The sequence below is a fragment of the Pelodiscus sinensis genome, chromosome 1 (genome assembly GCF_052426305.1).
Source record: "Pelodiscus sinensis isolate ZL-2025 chromosome 1, ASM5242630v1, whole genome shotgun sequence".
NCBI classification, from domain to species: Eukaryota; Metazoa; Chordata; order Testudines; family Trionychidae; genus Pelodiscus; species Pelodiscus sinensis.
The window spans coordinates 133280262-133304961 of record NC_143052.1 but is presented as its reverse complement, the minus strand read 5'-3'; the positions used below and the strand labels follow the sequence as shown (position 1 = coordinate 133304961).

General features: G+C 41.3%; 1 protein-coding gene across 1 annotated transcript in view; it reads right to left on the bottom strand.

Moving 5' to 3' along the window:
- VWF (von Willebrand factor) overlaps positions 1-24700 on the bottom strand; it is a 248544-nt gene that overhangs the window by 28129 nt on the left and 195715 nt on the right. Inside the window, exons 39-44 of the mRNA XM_006128153.5 lie at positions 18827-18929; positions 18648-18722; positions 17996-18100; positions 16123-16328; positions 13087-13236; positions 5884-5994 (exon numbers count right to left, since the gene is read on the bottom strand). Coding sequence (XP_006128215.3) covers positions 5884-5994; positions 13087-13236; positions 16123-16328; positions 17996-18100; positions 18648-18722; positions 18827-18929 — 750 coding nt within the window. The remainder of the gene's footprint in view (positions 1-5883; positions 5995-13086; positions 13237-16122; positions 16329-17995; positions 18101-18647; positions 18723-18826; positions 18930-24700) is intronic.

Below are 24700 nucleotides of genomic sequence, written 5' to 3'. Positions count from 1 at the left end.
GAGGGAGGCCCACAGGAGCAAATGCTCCCATTGGCTTCCCTTACTTGTTGTGACTGCAAGGAGTACAGGCACCGTCCGGAGTTGCCCTCAGTGTTTGATTTATTGGTCTATATTAGACCCGCTAAATTGAATACCAGAACATCGATCTCTGGCACGGCAAGTGAAGGTATGCCCTTAGTGGCTGTTCTGACTTTAGAGTAACTATGGCAGATCTGTCCATTTTGGAGGGATTCTGTGGGAATTCAGACTTACCCCAACTGAGACAAACTTTTGTAAGGTGGTTTGCCCAGAAAGGATTTGTGAATAGAGAAAGGGGCCAAGTACAGGCGAGTACGGGTGGTGGCACTCGCCACTGAGTGAGACTGAGTGATATCCTCAAGATCATGTCGCTTCGGATGGATACCAAAATACCCCAGAAAAAAAGACCTAGCCCTGTGCAATCCCAAATTTGTCTACTGGAATCATGGGCTCCCTGAAATCTAACGTTGATAATGTATATTTATACACAGTGCTTTGAAGAGCTAATGTGTCTGCCCCACACTGGCCCTTTAAGGATAAAACCCAACAGTGGAAGAGGGCTGAGAGCAAAGCCCACAGTGGTGGCAGATAGTAACCAATTAGGACCCAGCTGGGGCTAGATGAGTAAAGGCTTCAGGAGGGAGGGTTAGCTCCCTCCTGCTCTAGCTGGGTAGCAGGAGGGACCTGGCTGCCAGGGAAGCTGGCAGCTTCCTGAGACAGAGCAGGGCTGGGGAAAGTCAGGCAGAGCTGGGCAGCCCTGGCCTGGCCTCACTCCTAGGCTGCAGGGCCCGAGGCAAGGCCTGAGAGTACTAGGGCTGCAGGGAGACAGCTAGGCTAGAAAGAGGCAGCAGGTCCACACTCCTTTGCCAATGATGAGTGGCCATTACAGGCTGAAGTTTGACCCTGAGACAGAGTCTAGATGAGACTAGCAGTGGGTCACTGAGGGAAAGTGGGTACAGGGAAATCTGGGGTTCCTTGGAAGGGGAGGTCCCCAGAGTGCAGAGACAGGACTACAGATAAAACACCACACACACACACACACACACACACCAGAAAGGGCCTACAGACACTGGAGTGGGCACTGCCGGAGGGCCGTGTCCTGAAAAGGACACCGTGCGGTCTGGGAGGGACTCAGGTCCAGAATTGACAAGAGAGACACTAGTTAGAAGGAGGCATCCAGTGGTCAGATACGAGCTAATTCCCAGTGCTACTGGCAGGAGGCGCCGTGGTGATGAGTCTGCCCTGTGACAGTGTCATACAAATTCTGAATATTACTATAGCTATATAATAGTAAAGGTGCCAGATAGGAGTGGGACTTTCCTCTGTGACTGTAACCTGAACTGGCAGAAGCACCAAAAGTGAAGGAAGATTCACAATAATCAAGAATCACTTCAGAAATTTGGGACGAGAACTGACGATGAAATGGACTTCCCTTCTGTGCCAGGCACAAGCCAGGAAAGCCAAGGAGTGATACTAACCAAGTGATGAGGGCCACTGCAGTGTGTGTGGGGGAGAGAGTGGCAGGGGGCTAGCATCTGAGAGCAGTGAAATGTATCATGTGAATGGACATGTTTTGGGAATAACTCTTTCTTTAGACTTCTTGGGAAAGATCTAAAAGGTTGGATCCTGTAAGAATGCCAGGAGATTAACTCCCAGTGACATTGGCCCTTATTCAGCAACGTACAGATCTAGCTTTAGGAATGAGAGTGTTTTTAATGAGAGGTGAGGAAGCACCAAGCACCTGGAAGGATTTTTTTTAATGATTTCCCCCCTATCACTATGAGGCACGTGCTGTGGTACACTTAAGAAAAAATCAAATTAAAATAAATACATAATAAATCATTCCTCATAATTATAGCTTATGGACCATGAGCTATTTGAATTTGTTGCTTTTCAACTGAGAAAAATCTAGCAAAATCTATAAAGGTAAAATTCATTGCAAAACATGTTCAAATTAAAAATGAAATATTAATTTAAAAGGCTGATAAATATTAATCTGATAGTCATTTACTCAAAGGCCCTTTTTACACCACTCTGGTAGTATAAAGGACCTTTATAATTTACTCCCAATTTACACCGCTAACATATTGTCAAGGGACTTTAATGTAAATGACAACCAGGCCCTCAGTGCCTTATACTAACAAGATCATCAACCTTCACTGGGAAAATCAGTCCATTTTTCTGTTATGAGTTATTTCAGCATAAATGGCAAACATGGTAGAAAGAGACATAATTATACACATCAATATAGATGGATTCTATAGTTTAAACTAGTTGGTACATCAGAAGAGAAAAGCATGTTTCTTGGAAAGCTTGGTTTGTAAAGCAGAGGCTGATATTAGAATATAGGATTGCCCTCTGTTTAAAAATGGAGGGAGGAGCTTTTGAGCTTTTATATTGTAATCATCATCATCAACATTAAGAAAAGAAGCTGATTTTCAATATAATAAATGCAATTAAAAGTTAGCACTGAATAATTGCTAGATAGCTATCTTTGTACCACCAAAGCAGTTTAGCAAATCTGTTTTAAACTGAGGAGAAGCGGAGGAATGGACGATCAAGCATTTTAATATATTTAACTTACTATTTTCCTTCCTTACTGTTTTGATCCCCAACCACTGCACAGGATTAAGCAATTTAATGCTACTAGGGCAGGCAGAGGCTTGCCAAGGTCCACAGGGTTAAGAGCAAAAAAAAAAAAAAAAATGATTAGGCTGAAGAAATACATAAGTCAAGGGGAAAAGAAAACCACTATCTACCTTCCTTTGCAAATTAATGGGGTAGCTGCTGCTCATTTAAATGGGATATGGGTTTTTCATTTATTATTTATTTCTATTTTCAAGCTATTAATTTACTATTGAACTCTCTGGAACAGTTGCAAACAACTTCTAGTCAATGGGATGCTGAAAATAAAATGTTATTATGAGAAGACAGAATAATAGCAAGTGACCACCGCATTCCTGGCTTCTTCGTACTACCCCCCCAGAAATGCACTTCAACTCTGGGCCACCCTTTTTAATGGCGAGAGAAAGAAGTCACTCTCCATCTAGAGCTCTCGCCAAATCTGCACTGTTTGCCAAAAAGAGTTTTGCTTGGACATTTTCAAAATGAAACATATTGATTTTTCAGTTCAAAATGGGCTTTTATTTTACATGTTTTTAAAAAGTTTTAAAGGTTACAAAATACTTGACATCAGATTGCAAAGTGTTCTACCCAAAAAAAAATTTTCTGGATTTTTGATTCACTGAAAATTTCAGAAAAATTTGTTTTCGGTTCAACTCAAAACAGATTTTATGTTTCAGTTTTTCAGAATTATCAGCAAACAAAAAAATCTGTTATTTCCACAGTTCTATCTCCATCCTCATTTAGTCCCTGCACTGCTGCATGCCAGCAAATAACCAGACATCCTGCTTGAAGCACACTGATACCAGCTACTCAGTTCAAACAGACTTCATATGGCAATATCTTAGGTTGCATCTAACCTCAGAGTGAACTGATGGCCTACAGATGAATAAGTGTTCATGGTGTTTTGTATACTGCTACCAACTTTTTGTACTAATCTTACATATATGCAAAGGAAAGAGGGTGGTGCTTCAACATTTGTTAATATTAAAGAGTAGATAGATATTTACAGCCAGAATTGACTGAGCGCTATCAAGAAAAAAAAACCCCACTTCTTTTCAGTATTACTGATCTGACTTTTGAAGGCTAGGAAAAACTCCATGCACATCATTCCACACCCCACATTTATGGACAGCGGACATTAATAGTTTAACAGCTCTCTGATGCCATTAAATTCTACTTAATCTGCAAGAAGGGAGTGTGTTTTTACAGCAGATCGTTGTTATTCAACAGTGCTCATCCTGCAGGAATGTTGAGGCTATCTGGCTGCGTGTTTTATAACGAAAGGCTATAACTTCAGGAACAGAATCATGTGTGCAGTCTCTGTGCTTTACTTTACAGTGTTGTGTCAAATTTCAGAAGCAACAAGGAATGTTTACATTTTGAAAGGCAAAAAAGCCCAAAATATTTGAAATTAGATTGCCTAGGAGAGAAACATAAGGGACCATATTCAGCAACTCATTAGAATGTATGTCTAAGGTTAAGCACAGAAAGAGTGGTCCAAATATTCTTTTTTTTTAGTTGGCTGACCAAAAAAAATTTTACAAGTTTTGGTTTGTCTCATTCTCCCCGCCCCCATCAATTTTCTTAGTAAAACAAAACAATCATTCTGATCCCAAATGAAATGATTTGTTTTATTCTGGGGCACTTTAAACTGCCTTTCTATTATTAAAAGCAAAGGAAATTTGGGGATGACATCCACAACCCCAGCAAACATGATGGATTTGCTCATCTTTGTGCCCTACTGTTCTGTGGTCAAGAGACTTATTTGGGAGGGGGAAAGTAGCTTCCAATCCCTGTTCCAATGAATAATTATTTATACAAAGTTCAAATCCCCAACTATGTCATGCAGAGCAGAGACTTGAACTCCTGCATCCCAGCTGAGTGCTCTAGACACAGGTCTATAAAGGGGATTCCTCCTCCTCTTTTGTGAATGACATCTAAGTCCACTGATAACTCTAGCACCAACCCCCATTGTTTTATTGTGCTAATGTGTGGCAAATTTGCAAATAGTTTTGCTCAACCTGAAACTGTGTTTTTCCATGAATAAATGATTTGTCCAAAACATGTTGCTCAACTCTGAGCCTGGGTTTTATTTATCTCATCAGTCTCATCAGTTTTAATTAGATTTAAACACATGCTTAATTTTTTTACCAAATCAGAGCCTAATGGTTCACTTCCAAGCAACAAACTATTTTTAAGGCAAGAGAGAAACTCATATAGTTAGCTGAATAAATGATTTTTTAGGAAGGCTTAATGTCTTCCTGTTTATCTTGTCTTCATGTCACTAACATGCAGGAGGCTTTTCTAAGAGATATGTGCTAGCTCCAACAGCTATAGGCTTCATGCAGGAATTCATGATCATGATCTATGATCTGTGTCATGCAGGATTTTAAACTAGATGATAAAATCCTGCTTGGGATGATTTAGCTGGAGTTGGTTTTGTTTTCAGTAGGGGGTTGGACTAGATGGACTCTTGAGGTTTCTTCCAACCCTATGATTCTATGAGTCTAAATCTTTCTTCTCATACAATCCATAAATCTAAACCAAGTGCATTATCATTGGCACAGGTTAACCGACCCTAAAATATTAAGAAATATTAAGAAACTTTGGTATTTTGAGCACTGGATTGGAAAATACAAACTCCTGTATTTGATTCCTGCCTCTCCTACTGACTTGCTGCTTGACTGTGAGCAAGTCACCAATGTTATGTCTATGCAACAAGGGAGAGGTGTGATTCGCCGCTTGTGTACATACACTCCCTCTAGCTCAATGTGAGCTAGTGCAACTATAAAGAGTTGTGTAGTCATGGTAGCACAGGTAGCAGCAGTGCAGGCCCAGCATAACCGTGCTGAATACACCTTCCACCCATGCTACTGCAACTGCACTGCTATCTAGACTTGTGCTGGTGCTCTCTCAGCTGGTGAAAGTATGTGTTGGCAAGTTGGACCCCTAGCTCCATAGTTGTACACGCAGCTGTAATCACTCTGTATCTCAGTTGGGCATAATTATGCCCCCCACCCACCCACAGGAGCACTGTGCCGTTTCATTTAAATTCATAATGTGGATTTGAATTGGTATTACTATTAAAAATTAATTAAACATGGACATGACAACCTGTGCCTTACGCAATAAGCAGCCTGTACCTTTTCGTTCTCCTCTAGAAGAGAAAAACGGTTTTGTCCCATCTCCTAATAAGGAGGACTGACCACATCGTTAACAGCATGTAGCTCTTGACCTTACCTCGTGCAACTGAACATCTACATCCCCTCGAAACCATGAACTCTGCTCTTCACACATAGTCTTCTGACATTTTCCACAACACGCCCCTTCCTGGCTGACATATGCATAACCCTGTACAAGGAGAACAAAGTGGGGATTGTAGTTATGTTAGAAAGCCACAAGAGACAGTAAGAAGTTTGATGATGATATGGTAGCAAGTGACAATGTTAAGGTTTACAATTTTGCATTGTACAGTGCAGTTCAAACAAAACTATAAGGACACAGCAATCGCTATAGCAGAATTGAGGACTGGTCCATGGTAAGCCACCTAAATACATAAATCAGAGGAACATGAAAAACCCTCATAAATGTGCAATACTATTAACTATATGTAGAGACTTCTGATTATCAGCTGCTGATCTGTTTACCAAAACTATTGAATTTTGCTCAATAGCGTAATTGCCAACATTATTTTTATTCCTGTGTCCAGTCCATTTTGAATCTTACTCAGTGCCTGGTCCTGTGAAGTTACAAGCATCTTTGTGAAGTGTTGGGCAGCTTCCCTTTCAATTCAATGACAATCAATAGTGCTCACCTAGCACTTTGCAGGATTTCTATCATTTTTTATTATTATTATTACTATGATTGTGTTGCTGGATCACTGACAGGCCCCAAATAAGGATCAGAGCTGCATTGCACTAGTTTCTGTATAAATAATTTCTTTCATAAACTAATCAACCACCACACTGTTTAAGACATGGAGCGTCTGGCTAACTTAAAGAAAGCAATTATCTTTATTTCTCCGTTTCTGGGTCTGAAAGCCATGTAGCCCCATGTAGTGGAGAGCAATTCTACTTTCTGTACTGAGCTAACAACATGATGAGTTGAATTTGAGATGAGGACTAAAATATTAAATAAGTTCAGTGCCATCTTTCACTCTGGTTTTATATCTCTAAAGTGGATGGCTGCTTTTTAGAAAGTCTTTGCATGGATGTTGGAAGCATCGACCCTATTACTCCTGTCCCAGACAAAGTTAGTCCTGCCATCTTCAATATTAGTCTCTTTTCATAGGCTGCCCAGTTTCTCTACATGGAAGCAGGAGTGACCCTTATGTGATGAATGGAGTACATGAGCGTGCAAAGCTGATAGATCTTCTAGTCACACAGATGTTCTCATGAAATATTTCAATTAAAACAAGTTTTTACTGTTTGTCATATTTTCCTCTTAGCAGCTTTTCATTGACAATTTTCATTTTGAAACCAAAAATATTTTTGGTTGTCAGCAAAAATGTACAATAAAAACACAATTTTTTTTCATAAGAATTTCTATTTTTTGCCAAAAACAGCCACAAAAAATCTTTCAATAGGAAATTTCTCCCTAGCTCTGGTATTTAACTCAAAAATTCAAAAAAGAGAGCTGAGGAGTTTATATCACTAGACAGGCTAGACAATCTTTATGATCTCTGCCCTCCATAATTCTGTGACCATTTGTGATGCAGAACTGCAACCCTGTTTAATACTTTTTGTTCATGTCTCTACTTACTACACTGACTTAGCAATCTCCGAGTTCCCCTGTTTTCATGTGCTGGTTTTCTTCTCTAATTTCTTTCCACCTCCACCACCAAAACCACCATTGTGGTCTTATATACATTTCAAAGGAGGATTGAAAACTAATAAGAAGCCTATCGTACTCTCATACTGACATGACAATCACGGTCTATAGGGAGGTAAAGAATAATGAACACAAATCATCCTTCACACTTGAGCAGGTGCACATGGCAGAGTTGGAAATAATAATAAGCAGCAGCTGTGGGGAAAGTTACCAGGGTTTAGTTACACTAACTCTCTCCCCCTGGACAAGCTCTGAGACAGAGTTGGTCTCAACAAGGGAAGGTGACCGTTTACAGATAAAATCACAGGATAGAGAATATTCACACTGTGCTGAATTAGAGTTGGGTTTGCAATAAACATAGGAGGAACTCAAGTTAATTCCATGCTGTCAGGAGTGACAGAGGACTTTACACTCGATTCATTGACTATTTAAGGTTATTAAAGGGATCCACATACTCTGGGACTTGGCATAATGCCACGTATCCTCTTTAATTCTAACTTTCCATGAGGTCTGGGAGCTGCTGCACAGTTCATCCTCAGGAGGGTGCAGAGTTTTTGAGCTCCCCTCTGGCAACTGGATGGAAGAGAATGGAGATCATCCTTCAAAACAGGGACTTCTCTTAAAAAATCATCAATATCCAGTACTTAAATACTAGTGAGATGGTGGCATTACAGACTGACAAAGATTAAAGGGATATAATCAGAGACTGAAAGAGACACCTAGAGACAGAGGGTGTGTCTAGACTACAGGGTTTTTTTAGAAAAAAGTGGCCTTTTTAAAAAAAAAAAAACTTCTCTTGCGTCTAGACTGTTGCCGCGTTCTTTCGAAAGTAAATCAAAAGAACGCGGCTATTTTTTTGACCGTGGAAAACCTCATTTTATGAGAAAGAACGCCTTTTTTCGAAAGTGCTATTTCGAAAAAAAATACTATGTAATGCAAACTGCGCTTTTTCAAAAGAGAGCATCCAGACTGCCTGGGTGCTCTCTATCGAAAAAGCGGCTTGCTTTTTCAAAAGTACTGGTTGCAGTCTAGACACGCTTTTTCGAAAGAGGCTTGCAGTCTAGACGTAGCCTAAGACAGATCCAACCGGCTTTATCTGAATGAAGTGGAAATATCCAGGGCCAGCTCCTCAGCTGGTGTAAATCAACACAATTCTATTGATTAAGCTCCACTGATTTACACCACTGGCGTACTTGCTCCCCTTACTAGTGTTCAAAGCATTAAGATTTATAATACCTTGTTGTGCAATGAGCTAATGCAATAAAAACAAAGTGTTCATAACAGTCTTCCGAGTCATTTACATGGTTACTAAATATAATCATTTCACAGTCAATACTCAAACTACAGTCTTCCTTTAAAATATCTTTTCTTTGATCTTTCAAGCATCTAACGCTAGCCTTTCACAATCATGCTTAACATATGGGAGAAGACAAACTTTGCTACTTCAAAGAAAAATGTCAGTTTGAAATACTGGAGATTAAAGTAATAGATTTCATGGTCAGCATCCATTACAATCATCATTTACTATGCCTCGGCATGAATTCTCCAAATGCTCTTGTGTTATAATTTAACACAGTTCTCAAGAGTCCTGAAAATCTTTCATAATCAATTTACATGCACTTAGCCAAATGGGTCTGATTAAGATGTGTATCGTTGAAAGTTATGTACAAAATGCTTTTCATAATCACATCGCCCTTAAACTGAATATGTTTATATCGTTTACCCAGGTTCCTGACTTTTACCAATGCTGACAGGAAGCAAGAATGAAAGCAGGTGCTCCCTTCCAATTAATTAGTGTTAGTATAGTCCTTTGAAATTGTAACCCACCGCATTATTATTATTATGCTCCAGAGAGCTATTTTGATGTACTCTACAGAAATCATGTTGAAAAACCTCCAGAAGGGTAAGGTGCAGACAGTGCTCCTCTTAGTGGCAGATTCTGCAATTACAGCAATGACCCATTTTCTCTCAGAATTTCCTTGCCACTGGAAAGAATGAGGAGGTGGGAGAGGGAGAGAAACAAGGACCATGACATAGGGCAAAGCTAATTAATTTATATCTTACAAGTTGGATTTTATCTGAATTGAAAGCTTTTAGGGGTGGATGTTATTTCATTTTTAATTTTGCATATTTAAATATATCTGTACAAACGCCTAGAAATAGGTGCATTTTCATGAAAAGTGAAATCACAGGAAATAAATGGAGAATTTTAAAAACAAGGTCAGTTTCAAACTTGATCTTGCCCTGAAGGATCTGGGGATTTTAGTGGAAGACAAAATGAATCTGAACCAAAAAGATAGGAATGTTGCAAAAAACAGCAAACACCATTCTGTGACATGTTAGCAGAAGTGCTGTAAGGAAGATGCAAGAGAAGGTTACTTTACTGTAACTGAAGGTTCTCTAAGACGTGTGGTGCTAATTTGTAGTCCACACATGGGTGTGCATGCTGTGTAACTCCTATTTGTGGCTGAGGAAAAGAGTCCTTCTGAGCACATCTGAGAGCGCATTGTGGGTACCTGGGAGGTACATGCTTTAGAGCATTTTATGATGTTTGATGCATCAAAAGCAAAGCTAGATGGCATTTCCTGACTTGTGTGTTTAAATTCTAATTTGCATGTACATTAGCATAGGTTTTTGCGCATTTTGTGTGTACTGCATGCTTGATTATGAAGACTTCAGTTACTCAAAATTCTGTGGTCTAAAAAGCAGTCCTGTTCTCTCAGATCTATTCATTTGTTACAGTTGGGATTATAGCCAAAAGGAATTAAGTGCCCAACTCCATCTGAATTTCAATATGATTTAGGTGCTTAATTCTTTTTAACTCCTTTTGAAATCTCAACTGTCTTTGAAATTTACACATGATGATCCAAATATAGCGTACACCAGTACATTTAGAAAGCCAGGGTTAGCTGGCATGTATGTCTATGTGGAAGTGGTATCAATGTGAGAAATCACCTTTATCGTTCACTACCTCACCTGCACTCTGTCCATCCATCCTCCTCAAACTGGAGCAGGTTTTAAATAGAGGTCATGTTAAAAATACACTACCACCAAAATCTTTCAGTTTTCCTTTATTTATGGACTTTCCCACAAAACTATTCGGGTCCAAAGTTCAGGATGGGCTCCTCTGTCTCAAACTATCAAGGGTGGAAGCAAGACTCATAAACCACTGCAAAGAAGCCTCCTCTTCCGCACTTTGTTTCTAGCCCTAACAGTTTCTGAAATAACAGACCTTAAAACACAGTTTGGTTTTTGGCTCACAGCCATAGTGTTATCAGTAGACCATTACTCTGATATATCATCATTAATGCACAGCAGATTTGCAGGTTGTGTACAAATCAACTCTAAGTATGAACATTGTACTCACTAAAAAGCTATTAAAATGATATTAACATTATCATGGAGGGTGCTGTGGCAGCTTCCTTTGGGAATCTGCCATTTTTCTTGTTGTCTTAGTAAAGTGTCTGAGGTGGCGGGACCTATGCTACTGTTGTCAAACCCTTTGCAATGGAGAGGGCAACTTCTTCTAAACCTATTACTGTACTGATTTGCACTGACCTGGCCAAAATAATTTCCCATTTTGCACAGCCTGCAAAGCTCTTTCAGGTCAGATGCAATCCCAGAGGGGGTAGGAAGTGTTTTAAACCCGGGATTTTTGTTATGATTTCTTGCTAACCAAGAGCATGTTCAGGCACCATTCCATAAGTATGCCTCAGAACAATCTTAACTAATTCTGCCAAGTCTGAAAACCCACAAGGAGTCCAAGTGCCTGGAGAGTGGACATTGGCAGCACGACACATCTTCTAGCCCAGCAGCCTTTGTTACAGAGAGCTGAGTGGAGCATATGGACGGACAGACTCTGCATGCATCTACCCATAGACTCATGCACTGGAACCCAGGGATTCTCACCAATTTTTAGCTATCACAGCTTTTTCTGTCCCCACTCACTCCCCCACCAGAGACCATCTTGATATTGCTACAACTGGAGCTGTATAAATACCATAGAGGCCCAGAAGGGAATGTGGCTACACATTTACTTTTGCTGTAATTTTTGACAACCCTGTTCTCCTTTCACATAGGGCTGGTGAATACTCAGGGCCTACTTCAGCCAGCTTGTATTTTCTGAGGGCCTATTACAATGATAGCATCATGTACACGATCTTTGTGCTGATCAGGATATCAACAAGGTTTCCAAATCCATGCTTTTGACAAAACTGCATTTAGTCCATACAATGCCTAGTCCCATGTTTAGGTTTCTCCCACCAACTTTCTGTGTCTCCAATAGGTGTACTTCATTCTGCTTGTCCAATCCAGGATGAGGCTTTTATCATCATGAAGAAATCTTACACCTCACAAGAGTCTATCCAACATATCTCTGATCAGAAGGAAATATAATATTTGCCTCCGTGTCTCATGCCCTACACACAAAGGCATCTGCCACAAATTCCGCCTCCAGTTATACAGTAGGGCTGAGCTACTGACTAGTGAATACTTGAAGTAGTTTATGGCATTTTATTGCACATGTCTAAAGTCGTATCATAAGACGGCATTGCTGCTAAGCAATAAGGGTGTCTGATGTCTCACTTCAGTAAGATGCCTGAAGTTAAGACAGCCATTTGAATTTTTGCCTTTGGTATTATGAGCATCTACTGGTAACTGATGTGAATTTCAGCAACAACTTTTCCTCCCACTGAAATTAAAATAGAATGTTACTGTTGATTCCACTGGTACCTCCTAGTGAGCTACTCCTGAGCTGGACTGAGCACCTACAGTGAAGTCAGGGGGAACTGCACTCAGCACTTCTCAGGCTCAGTTCCCAAGATGATGCATCACTACACTAGCCCATTGTTTATTTCCACGTCTCGCCACTGTTAGCATGTGCACCTTTTAAAGCAGTAGTCCAAGAATCCCATTAACATCACTGTGATGAAACGTACTTTTCCTTTAAGGGCGGGCTGGAGGCTACGAAGCAGCCTTGGCATAACCAAGGAGACTCCTACCATGCCCTAGGGGAGGGATGGGCCATTTAAAACAGCAACAGGAAGCTGAGCAAGAGAGGGGAGTAGGCTGCTATGGAAAGTGGTTTCGCTCTCAGGTCCAGAGGACTAGCCTGACTGGGCCCAGAGACTTTACAGATTAAGTGTAGGACACTGAGGCTATCTCTACACTACAGAGCTTTTCTGGGATGCCATATCCCGGAAAAACTCTGCTGTGTTCAGGGAATGCATCTGCTCTTCCAAAAAAAATTTCTGAAGAGCAGATGCACTTTTTCAGCGTCCCTGTAAACCTTATTTTACGAGAAAGAAAGGATGTTCCGAAAAAGGGTTTTTTTCTGACATTTGGCCCAGTGTAGACGGGCCAAATGTTGGAAAAGCCTCTTCTGAAAAAAGAAGCAGAAAAAGCTTTTTCCGGAAGAACTGTGTAGTCTAGACACAACCTGAGTGCTGTTATATATAACTGTTCCTTCTTGGAGACCTTATTGAAGAGTAAGTACTTATTTGATAAGGGTGGGGTTTTTTTGGTTTTGTTTTGGCTTCCCTCTTGCTCAGATCCTTCGTTGCCACGCTATGCCCCACAGTCTTGTTGTGAGGCCTGGCTGTAAGTGTTACTCACCTGAGGGCAGACCGTGTGGCACGCTTTGTCTAGACATTCTGTAATGCGAAGTCCTGTGACAGCATCTTCCATGTTCGTGCAGGTGCATTCTGAGCAGCCTTCTTCCCAGGATTTCCCAATGGGGTAAACGACATTGCGATGGACACAAACCTGTCAGTGTAGTGAATGCCACAATGAACACATGCCATCTATTCGGAAAGGCTGAGATTTACCAGACCTTCTGCCACTCTTACAGAAAGTATTGGATTCAGCCAAAATACCTCTAGTCTTGAAAAGCTGTGGCTAGTTTATTACAAAAAATAAAAGAATTTCTGAAACCCTAAGCCTCTTGACTGAATTCAGTGAAGTTAGCCAGGGTTTGGCTCATGATAACCAAGAGAATTTAGTCCAGAATTCAGATACCGAAGTTCTGATAGAGCAAATACAGCACTTTTCATCTGTAAATCTCAAAATATTTTACAAAGAAATCATGGTGTCATTATCTCCATTATATAGGTGGGGAAATTGAGGCACGGAGCAATGATGTGTGCGCCCTGGTCACTCATCAGGGCTTTTGAAAAGCAAGGAATAAAACCCAGATCTTCTGAGTTTCAACTAGTGCTTTATCCATTAAGCAAATAGTTTATACCAATTAAAAATATTTAGAGACACATTCAATGCCACTATTTCATGGATTAATTTGACCCGCTAAATGTTTAAGCAATAACAGCTCATGTAAAGGTCTATCGTGAAATCCATCACCATCAGGCATGGTCAAAATGCTGCTCCTCTAATCATTTAGATCTAACGTATTTCAATTTAATATGGCAAGTAAACTGTCATGTATATTTGAATAACAACAAAAAGAAACCTTTAAAAAGTGAAATTCTGAAATGGAACATCTATACATAACCCATGATCTTTTGCTAATACAAAAGCAAAGTACAGTAGAGTCCTGATTATCCAACTTTCACTTATCCGACATTCTGATTTATCTGACATAGCCATTCGACGTGCTATTTACGCGCCCATGCATCACATACCGCCATGGGCGTAGCTTCGTTTATTCCTCTGCGCTAGTGATTTGTGTTTGTGCTGTGATTGTTTTATTTTTCCAATTGCATTTTCCCCTTACTGTAATATAATTTTATTGTTTGAGGAACATGGCAAGTGAAAAGAGAAAAAAAGTGGTTCTTTCCATTGAACAAAAACTTGAAGCCTTAAACAGACTAGATAAAGGTGAGTCCATGCAAAAAATTGCTTCCAAACTCAATGTGGGGCAAGTTACAGTTAGTGACTGAAAGATGAAAAGAAGTGAGTTAGAAAAGTGGTGCTCTGATCAAGCCTCAAATGGAGGACTGAAGGGCAGAAAAACGATGAAGAAATGTGAATATGAAAAAGTGAGTGAAGCTTTGTTCTTATGGATCACACAGCAAAGGGATAAGGGCATGCCTATCACAGGCCCGCTCCTGCAAGAGAAAACTCTGATTTTCCAAAAGGAATTTAATGAAGGGGAACCTGATTTCATGGCTAGTGTAAGCTGTCTTGATTGCTGGAAAAAACAATATGGGTTAAGGCAGCTCAGTATATGTGGCGAAAAATTATTGGCAAATCTGGAAGGATTTCTGAAATTTAAAGCAAAATTTCATTGTCTCATTAACAATGAAGGATTATCAGGTGAGCAGATACATAACTGTGATGAGACAGGCTTAAACTATAAAATGCTGCCTTCAAAAACTCTAGCTTCCCGGGCTGAAGCTTCAGCTCCTGGGTATAAATGAAGTAAAGAAAGAGTGACGATTCTAGCCTGTAGTAACGCTACTGGTAACCATAAACTAAGACTCACATTTATTGGAAAGGTGAAAAAACCACGAGCTTTCAAAAACCTAGCACCTACTGCTCTACCAGTTTCGTATAAGAATGAGAGGAATGCATGGATGGATTCAGAAATTTTCCGAGGCTGGTTTTTCAATGAATTTGTTCCTTCAGTAGAACAATTTTTGAAATTGCTAAACCCACCGAGGAAAGCAATTCTTGTCATTGATAATGCGCCATCTCATCATCATGAGGAATAACAGCAGTGGGGACATTAGAGTAATTTTTCTTCCTCCTAATATCACCTCATTGTGTCAGCCTATGGACCAGGGTGTGCTTGAAGCATTAAAGAAAAAATATCATCGTAAGCTTTTAACTACGCTCATTGAGGCGACAGACGATGGAAATGGTATGCTAGATAAGCTAAGGACAGTGAACCTAAAAGATGTTATTTATTGGATCACACAATCATGGGAAGAGATTGAACCCCAAACTCTGGCAAGATGATGGAGAAAGTTACTTTCGGAAGACAAAAATATACAAGAAATGGAGCAAGAAAATTGTGATAACCTGCCACCTTTGTTACAACATATTCCAGGCTGTGAGAAAGTGAATGATGACGATATACAGGAATGGATGGAGAAAGACGAGCAACAAGAACTGACTGACCATGATGTAATAGCTCTGATGAATCAGGATGACAATGAAGATGATGACAAAGACAAAACGGAGAGAATGAGTCATAGCAAAGGGGTCAAGGCTTTCGAGGTGGCACTGGCTTACGTTGAACTACAAGGGGAAGCAATTGCTAGTGTTGTTATGTTATTGAGATGCTGGCGCGACTTCACCGCAAGGAAGAGAAACAAAGCTGGGAAACAAACTTCAATCACTAATTTTTTTAAACAATAACTTTTGCATTTTGCCATACCGCATACTAAATGTTCTGTACTCTATTATGTTAGTTGTACTGTAGAATAATTATTAATAAACCTGATTTCAGACCCGTTTCCGTATTATCCGACATTTTCGTTAATCCGACCACCTATCGGTTCCGTTTAGGTCGGATAATCGAGCCTCTACTGTAAAAAACTTAGGCATGATCTCTGAAATTCATGCTGCCAGAATGACTGCAGCGTGGCTACATGTTTAGATGTATTTTCACGCTTAACACCACAGAGTTACTGTAAACACTTTGTAGGAAAGATATTTTCATCTGTACGAGTGACCATTCATTCCCCTCACCTTGTCTGGAATGCAGGTTGTAGTTGTGCAGCCACAGTCATTGGTGACAGATGTAGATAAATATCCAGCTGGACAGCTCACTGTAGAATTGGTACAGCTGCATGTGCACTCGTATTCATCACAGCACTTGGTCTTCTTAACAGTCAGTTCTCGATGCGGAGGGCAGGAAGGAATGTGATCAAGCTTGCATCCCTCTTGCTTGCAAGCTATCAAATAAATTAGATATCATACTGAGCAAACAATCATATAATAGAAACCACAAGCCCCTTACAAACAAGACCCCGATATGGCAATGAGATCCTCTAGGGATGGATTTCAGTAAGTCACTCTAGCATAGAAGTCTCATCTAGCAGATCATAATACATCTTCAAGCCAATCTTTTTTATCCTTCACATAAACCTCCCCTTACTTATTACATAGTAAAAAGTATTTGTAAGTGAGGATATGTCTACACTACAAAGTTAGTTCGAACTAGCGGCCAACCCTAGGGATCCTGGAGGGGATGGACCGAAGAAGTGACCAAGCCATTTGTCTTATGCCATCCCTCTCCAGCCTTCCACAAACCTTGGGCAGGGACACCCTCCTACCCCCTGGCTAATACTCCATGGACCCAACCTCCATGACTTGATCTAACTTCTCTTTAAACTCTGTTCTAGTTCTAGCCTTCACAGCATCCTGCAGCAAGGAGTTTCACAGGTTGACTCTTTGCTTTGTGAAGAACAACTTTCTGTTACTAGTCTGAAGCCTGCTACCCATTCCTTTCCTTTGGTGTCCTCTAGTCCTTCTTTATGGGAACTAATGAAGAACTTTTCTGTATGCACCCTCTCCACCCAACTCCTGCTTTTAGAGACCTCTATCCTGTCCCCCCTCCGTCTCCTCTTTTCTAAGCTGAAAAGTCCCAGTCTCTTTAGCCTCTCTTCATATGGGACCTGTTCCCAACCCCTGATCATTGTAGTTGCCCTCCCCTCTCCCAGCCTCTCTCTTCCCCTCTCCTACCTCCTTTTCCCAGTCTCCCCCAGTTTTGTTCAATAAAGACAGATTCCATTTTTGAACACAATTGTCCTTTATTTTGTACATCAAGAAGAGGGGCTAGGGAAGGGTAAGTGGAAGGAGATGAGGGAGGAATGGGGTACGAGCCCCCAGTGGGGAGGACTGGGCTGGCTCTGCAGGCTTCTGGGTGTGGAAGCTCTCCTGCAGCCCCCCAATTGCCCCCTCTCCCCAGATGGCAGCCTGTGGCAAGTGCAGCCGGGCTGATGGCCGAGTGGTGTGATGTGCCCAGTGTGGGTACTCAGGGCACTCCAAGCCAGGACTGCTTTGCAAGTGGGGCACCCCTGAGAACTGTCTGTCCGGGGCGGGGGTCAGGTCCCTTTAAGCACAGCCCTCGGCTAGCCTGAGACAGCAGCTCCACGCTCTAAGTTCTCATCTGATGCCCTGCCGGTACTGCTTCCTTAAGGAAGCCATCCTTAAGGAAGCCATCCTTAAGCCCGGTTCTGGGTCCACTTAATGTGGACATGCTAGTTCGAATTAGCAAAACGCTAATTCAAACTAGTTTTTAGTTCTAGACGCGTTAGTTCGAATTAGCTTAGTTCGAATTAACTAATTCGAACTAAGTTAGTTCAAATTAGCGCTGTAGTGTAGACGTACCCTAAGTTAGTAAGCTCTTGATCAGAGCCCTTGCAACTCTTAACATTGCTCTGTTCTACAGTTCCCGGTCCAGTCTTGGAAAGAAAGAAATAGAATGTTTCCATTTGCAAGATCATTACTGGTCCTACTGGATCCAAATCGATGGTTTTCCAGAGAGCCAGACTCTTGTAGTGTATGTTTGTTCACACCCATTGTTCAAATACTGTTTAATGTTTAAAACACACTTTACCACAAGTATAAGTTGGTCTGCATTCTCCAAGGTTTGTCAGTACAGGCTGAAGACCGTCTTCACAAATAGGTACAGGAGGCATATCACAGGTAACTAAATCACATACTAAGACAAAAAATGGGACAGTGCCTCAGCTGGTACTTAGCTAGTCAGTCATCAAGAAAGCAACCTCATTTTAAGATTTCTATGTACTTGATCGCTTCTCTGCTAATAGAGAGTAAGCATCAGTGCACAGTTCAGAAGTATACAATCCAATCTTAAAAATCGTTTAGGGAACAATCCTTGTTTTAGGTGTATTGAAAAGCTCTAATGTGTTTGGTATGTAAATGTAGATTAGATTAATATATGTGCCAATTAGATAAACAAAGCAAGTGAAAAAAGTCATTGAGACAAATTGCCCCGTGTCTTCCTCTGCATACACTATACACTAAATCATAAAAATCATGAAGCTTTTTGTTCCCTTGTGGGTTTTTCCCACATAGAGGTAAATATGGTCCTCAGGGACTTTGAAAAATACTCTCTTAATCAGTATTTGATCTAAATGAAAATGCCAATTGTAAGTTTGAAAAGCAGCTAATAAACAAAAACAAACAGAAACACAAGAACTGGGCATCAATATCGACTATAGCTCTCCACATTATCCACAACCTACCGCATTCATACTCGGGACAACACTGATCAGGATCTCGATGTAGTCTGGAAACTTCACAGGGACCACAAACTGCAGCTAGAATGAGGGGAGGAAATCACAATTGTAAACCATACTTATATAAAATAAGCAAAGTGGAATTTTAAAATATATATATGTATTTAGAATGTAAAACAGTTTACGTTTGGCAGTAGGGCAAGGTCGGGAAGTGCAATTTATTATCCTATTCTCAAGACACATGCAGATCTTGCAGGGCTCGTTGGAAGGAATCCATCTGTCCATGTGCTGCATGAAAATAACAGGTTGTAAGAGAAAGAAAACCCTGTGATCATTGGTATGCAAACTGCTGGGGGGATAATGAACTAATCTGGAAAAACAAAGTGTACCTATGGGATTGTCTTGCTTCTTCTGATAACTACGGATTTAGAGAACCACACAATTTAGAAATAGGGCTATTCTTAGATTCAGCAAAAGAGGCAAAGAATGCATAAATATGGTGAGAAATGACCATTGTTTTAGAAAAATATAATGTTCAGACTTTCTGAATATAACTGCAAGCTGTTATAAATAATATAGCACAATGTTGGTACTACACACTAAGGGCTTGTCTACACTACAGAGAAGATCAACCCTCCGGTGGTTGATCTTCTAGTGTACGATCCAGGCCTAAAATTGGATGTACTAAGTAATAAGAGAAACAATGATGTATTGGAAGTATATAGAAGTAGCAGCCTGTTCAGATTATTAATACTTAAGCATATCAAAAATAAAGACACAAAAACCTAATTGAAGCTGAGAAAGTTTCAGAATACCACATTGGAATTCCCACTGTACTGGATTCTGGATAGATGCTAAATCAATACCAAATCAAACCCTGTTATGGCTTTGAGATATTCCTTAAGTTAATAAATGCACAGAGAAATTGATAATAACGTGTGTGATTGTCCCTCTTTGCTAACTATCATTAGCAAGAGGAAAAAGTTGGAAAATAGACATGCTGGTCCTTGGGTCTATGAACAAGTAAAAAAATGTTTACATTTGATATTCCAGCCAGGACTCAGGTGGCAGAAAGATGCTTTGTGGATAATTAAAATGAATTTGCATAATCAAATCCTGCTTTGAACGAGAGCCTATGAAGCAGAATCATAGAATCACAGAATACTAGGACTGGAAGGGACCTCGAGAGCTCATCGAGTCCAGTCCCCTGCCTTCATGGCAGGACCAAATACTGTCTAGACCATCCCTGATAGACATTTATCTAACCTACTCTTAAATATCTCTACAGATGGAGATTCCACAACCTCCCTGAGCAATTTATTCCAGTGTTTGACTACCCTGACATTTGGGAACTTTTTCCTAATGTCCAACCTAAACTTCCCTTGCTGCAGTTTAAGCCCATTGCTTCTTGTTCTATCCTCAGAGGCCAAGATGAACAAGTTTTCTCCCTCTTCCTTATGACACCCTTTTAGATACCTGAAAACTGCTATCATGTCCCCCCTCAATCTTCTCTTTTCTATATTAAACAAACTTAATTCCTTCAGCCTTCCCTCATAGGTCATGTTCTCTAGACCTTTAATCATTCTCGTTGCTCTTCTCTGGACCCTCTCCAATTTCTCCACATCTTTCTTGAAATGCGGTGCCCAGAATTGAACACAATACTCCAATTGAGGCCTAACCAGCGCAGAATAGAGTGGAAGACTTCTCATGTCTTACTCTCAACATACCTGTTAATGCATCCCAGAATCATGTTTGCTTTCTTTGCAACAGCATCACACTGCTGTCTCATATTCAGCTTGTGGTCCACTATAACCCCTAGATCCCTTTCTGCCATACTCCTTCCCAGACCGTCGCTTCCCATTCTGTATGTATGAAACTGATTGTTCCTTCTTAAGTGGAGCACTTTGCATTTGTCTTTATTAAACTTCATCCTATTTACCTCAGACCATTTCTCCAATTTGTCCAGGTCATTTTGAATTATTACTCTATCCTCCAGATTAGTCGCAACCCCTCCCAACTTGGTATCATCTGCAAACTTAATAAGCGTACTTTCTATACCAATATCTAAATCGTTGATGAAGATATTGAAGAGAGCCGGTCCCAAAACAGACCCCTGCGGAACCCCACTTGTTATACTTTTCCAGCAGGATTGTGAACCATTAATAACTACTCTCTGAGTACGGTTATCCAGCCAATTATGCACCTACCTTACAGTAGCCCCATCTAAGTTGTATTTACCTAGTTTATTGATAAGAATATCATGCGAGACCGTATCAAACACCTTACTAAAGTCTAGGTATACCACATCCACCGCTTCTCCCTTATCCACAAGACTCGTTATCCTATTAAATAAAGCTATCAGATTGGTTTGGCACGATTTGTTCTTTACAAATCCATGCTGGCTGTTCCCTATCACCTTGCCACTTTCCAAGTGTTTACAGATGATTTCCTTAATTACTTGCTCCATTATCTTCCCTGGCACAGAAGTTAAACTAACTGGTCTGTAGTTTCTTGGGTTGTTCTTATTTCCCTTTTCATAGATGGGCACTATATTTGCCCTTTTTCAGTCCTCTGGAATCTCTCCTGTCTCCCATGATTTTCCAAAGATGATAGCTAGAGGCTCAGATACCTCCTCTATCAGTAGTATCATGGAGGAGAGAATACTGCCCAAAGAAAAGCTTGTAAGGACTTTCTTGATAAAAGCATGCAGGGATCCTCATTAATGCAAGAAGGAGGCTGATATCTAAGCTGACCACCACTTAGCCCTGCAGATGCAGTATGTACTATCTGCTGAAAAAGGTCTTTTAGGCAGCATTATCTGAGGAGGTTAATGGTGGGACTACAACAAAAGAAGCAGCGCAGTGAAGCAAACTGAGAAAGATCTAGCCACCTATAAAACTTAGGAAATTAGGCTAGTGATCTGTGGGGAACCTGTTTCAGGGGAGGGAATTTCACATAGGAAAGTTGCCAGTAAACAGCTTTAGCCCAGGGATTTGAAAGCACTGCCAGTATATTGTTCAACCATTTAATAGAACGTGATTAGTTTTTCACTGTTTGCTGGTGTTGAAATGATGCAAGCGATCACATGACGTTCTCTTAAATCCACCTGCACAGAACTCTAATCATATTCTATTAAATGGTTGAGCAATATACTGGCAGTGCTTTCAAAATCATGTGCTTGTACATTTCAAGCCACAATGAGATGATCACAAATACTTTCATCCTCAGTGTTATGACAGGCTTTCCCTCGACATATGAGTAAGAATTTCTCTATAATCAAGAGCTGGGTTAAAGCCATCTCAGTTGTTAGACACACCTCACATGTGGACTTCATGAAGGCTTGGACTGCAGTATGGTTCCACTCCTTTACTGTGGTCCTACCCTTGCTTGGAAAAGTAATGACAGCACTTATATAAGAGCTGTTCAGTGATCTGGTGACGGAAACCTTCCACTGTTCTTCCTTGGATAGACAGAGTCTTACTACCCTCTGTCTTCAGGTGTGCTGGGGTTTCTCCCAGGGAAGGGAGGACTCATCAGCCTCCAATGAACTGACCAGAGGACCCTCTATGTTATGGCGGCCCTGAAGTACACTGCAATAGCAGAGCCATGTTGGGTGTCGGTAACAAGAGCCCACTTTTGGGATGGTGTTGGCAGAGCTACCCAGAGAAGAAGTTTTCGGAGTCAATACTCCCTTTGAGATGCATGTGACAGCTTGTATTGTTTAAGGCTATTGTTTCAGGCTCTCTGCAGACATAGGCAGATATCACTGAATCTGTTACACTTAAGTTTTCTTCACAAGAGCTAGAAACATTTATTGTAAACTAGAAGATATATCTGGCATTACTCAGGCCCTTAATTAATTTTTGCTTTTTGGAAAATAAAATGAAAATGTCCATGCTTCATTTAACTCATTGCTCTGGGGCGGGGCTGAGGGTGAGAGGTTCAGCATTCAAGCTGCCCCAGGGAGAAAGGACTGCCCCAGCCCCCTCTCACTGCAGAACCTTGAAGCCAGGTGAGAAGCTCCAGGACTAGTGCAGCTCTAGCGGGCACAGCTGGGGGAGTGGGGCATATCACCCTACTGGGGCAGGTCCAGGGTCATCTGCTCCCCGTGCTCCCCCACCAGATTGAGGAATGGAGCAAACTGTGCACTTTCCCCTTGCTCCCTGACAAAGGGGGACAACCAGCAATGTTCCAGAAGTAAACAGGAAGACTTCAGCTCCCCGCCCCCATACATACACACTACCTAAATGGCACCTCTGTGGTGGGAGGCTAGGGCTGGGACACTCCCAGATGGGGGCAGGAGTCACACGCCCAACGAGCCCCTTTCACCTGCCTGGTGATTCTGTCTCTTTTCTGTATAGTTTTATGAGAAGCAATCCCATCATTCCAGGCACATCCCGTTTTCCTGGCACAGCCAAATCTCTACCTTACTTTAAGTTACGATAAGAGAAAGCAGTGTACCACATTTGGTGATCAAAGCTCTTACCATTTAGGAGCAGTTCTTGGACAGAAACTCTCTCAAATTATATAGTAGATGAAAACAAATTCTGACAACAATATGTGACTGAGGAGCCAGGGACCTAGGCATGGGTTTATAGGACATGCTTGTGTCCTAAGCCATGTCTATAATAGCAAGAAGATTGACACTGTGGTGGTTGATCTTCTGGTGTTTGATTTATCAGGTCTAGTAAAGACCCTCTACATTGAATGCAGAGGGTCTCACTGTCGATGCTGGTACTTCTTGATTCATGAGAATTAAGGGAAGCCAATGGGAGAAAATGTGTAGACAGCACAAAAGATCAAATTAAGTTACAAGATGTACCTCCCTGAACCGGTACTCTCTGGTCTGGCAACTTCCGGACTATGGATGTCCCTGGACTACAGAGCCCAGGTATAGGGAGGTCAGGCCACAGGGCATGAGTGGCGGGGAAGGGAGACTCAGCCAGGGGGCAGGGCGCGGAGAGGCGGGCAGTGCAGCAGGGAGGTCTGGCCCCTGCTGCCGGATGGTAGCGGGGGCAGCGAAGCTCCAGCCCCAGCCGCAGAGCTCTATCCTTGGCCGCGGAGCTCTGACCCCAGCGGCAGCCATGGCCGGGCAGGCAGCAGCAGGCTTAGGCTGGAGCCTTAGCTGGGGGCAGCAGGACAGCATGAGCCATGCTGGGGGGGACCTCCCCTAGTCCGGCAAATCTCCTCATTCAAGTCTGGTTAGGCCCCAAGGGTGCCGGACGAGGGAGGTGCAACCTGTACATCGACTCCAGCTATGCAGTTAATGTAGCTGGAATTGCATAGCTTAATTCGAATTTCTGGTAAGCAAAGATGTGGCCTGCATACCCCTTACAGAAATACTGTGGTGACAGCATTGGAGTCCTTGAGATCAGTAGGAGCTGTGCACAATCTAGAACTAAAGCAAAAAGGGCTAGGATAATACCACCGCACTGTGCACGACAACATGTTCATTAGACAGCTTCCTCTCTTCAGACAGATTCACAATATATGCTGCTCCGTCATTATTAGGTCACCAGTGTTACACAGCTGTTGTGTGAAGCAGCTTGTCTGTTAAATGGTCAGAAAAGTTCAACTTCACTATTTAAAACATAGATTGATCAAAAACAAATTTCTGAGATACTAAACAACCATGACTCTAAGTGCAGTTAATAAGAGATGCAGGTGCCCAGCGCACCCTCTGAAAAAATCTGGCTACTGGTTTTGAGCTTGCCCTCTGCCCTGTTGTCTAAATAATTTCAAATCATCCTGTGGGTTCTATGTACCTTAAATTAGTGTTTTGACAAATTCTTTATATGTAACTATGAAACCTATAAGAACTGTCATTGCTGGAATGAATGGATTATTCCATATTCTTACAGATATACTTACATAATACCAGCAGGTGGCACTAATGCATAAACCATATTAAGATATAAGAGAACCTTGTTGCAAGCAAAGTTCTTGTACTACATTAAGCAGGCTAGCATAACTCTTAATATAACCTAAGATCAGCAGAATTTCTGTACCGGACTGGCAACTAATCTCAATATTACATTGACAATGTGGTTTGTGTAATA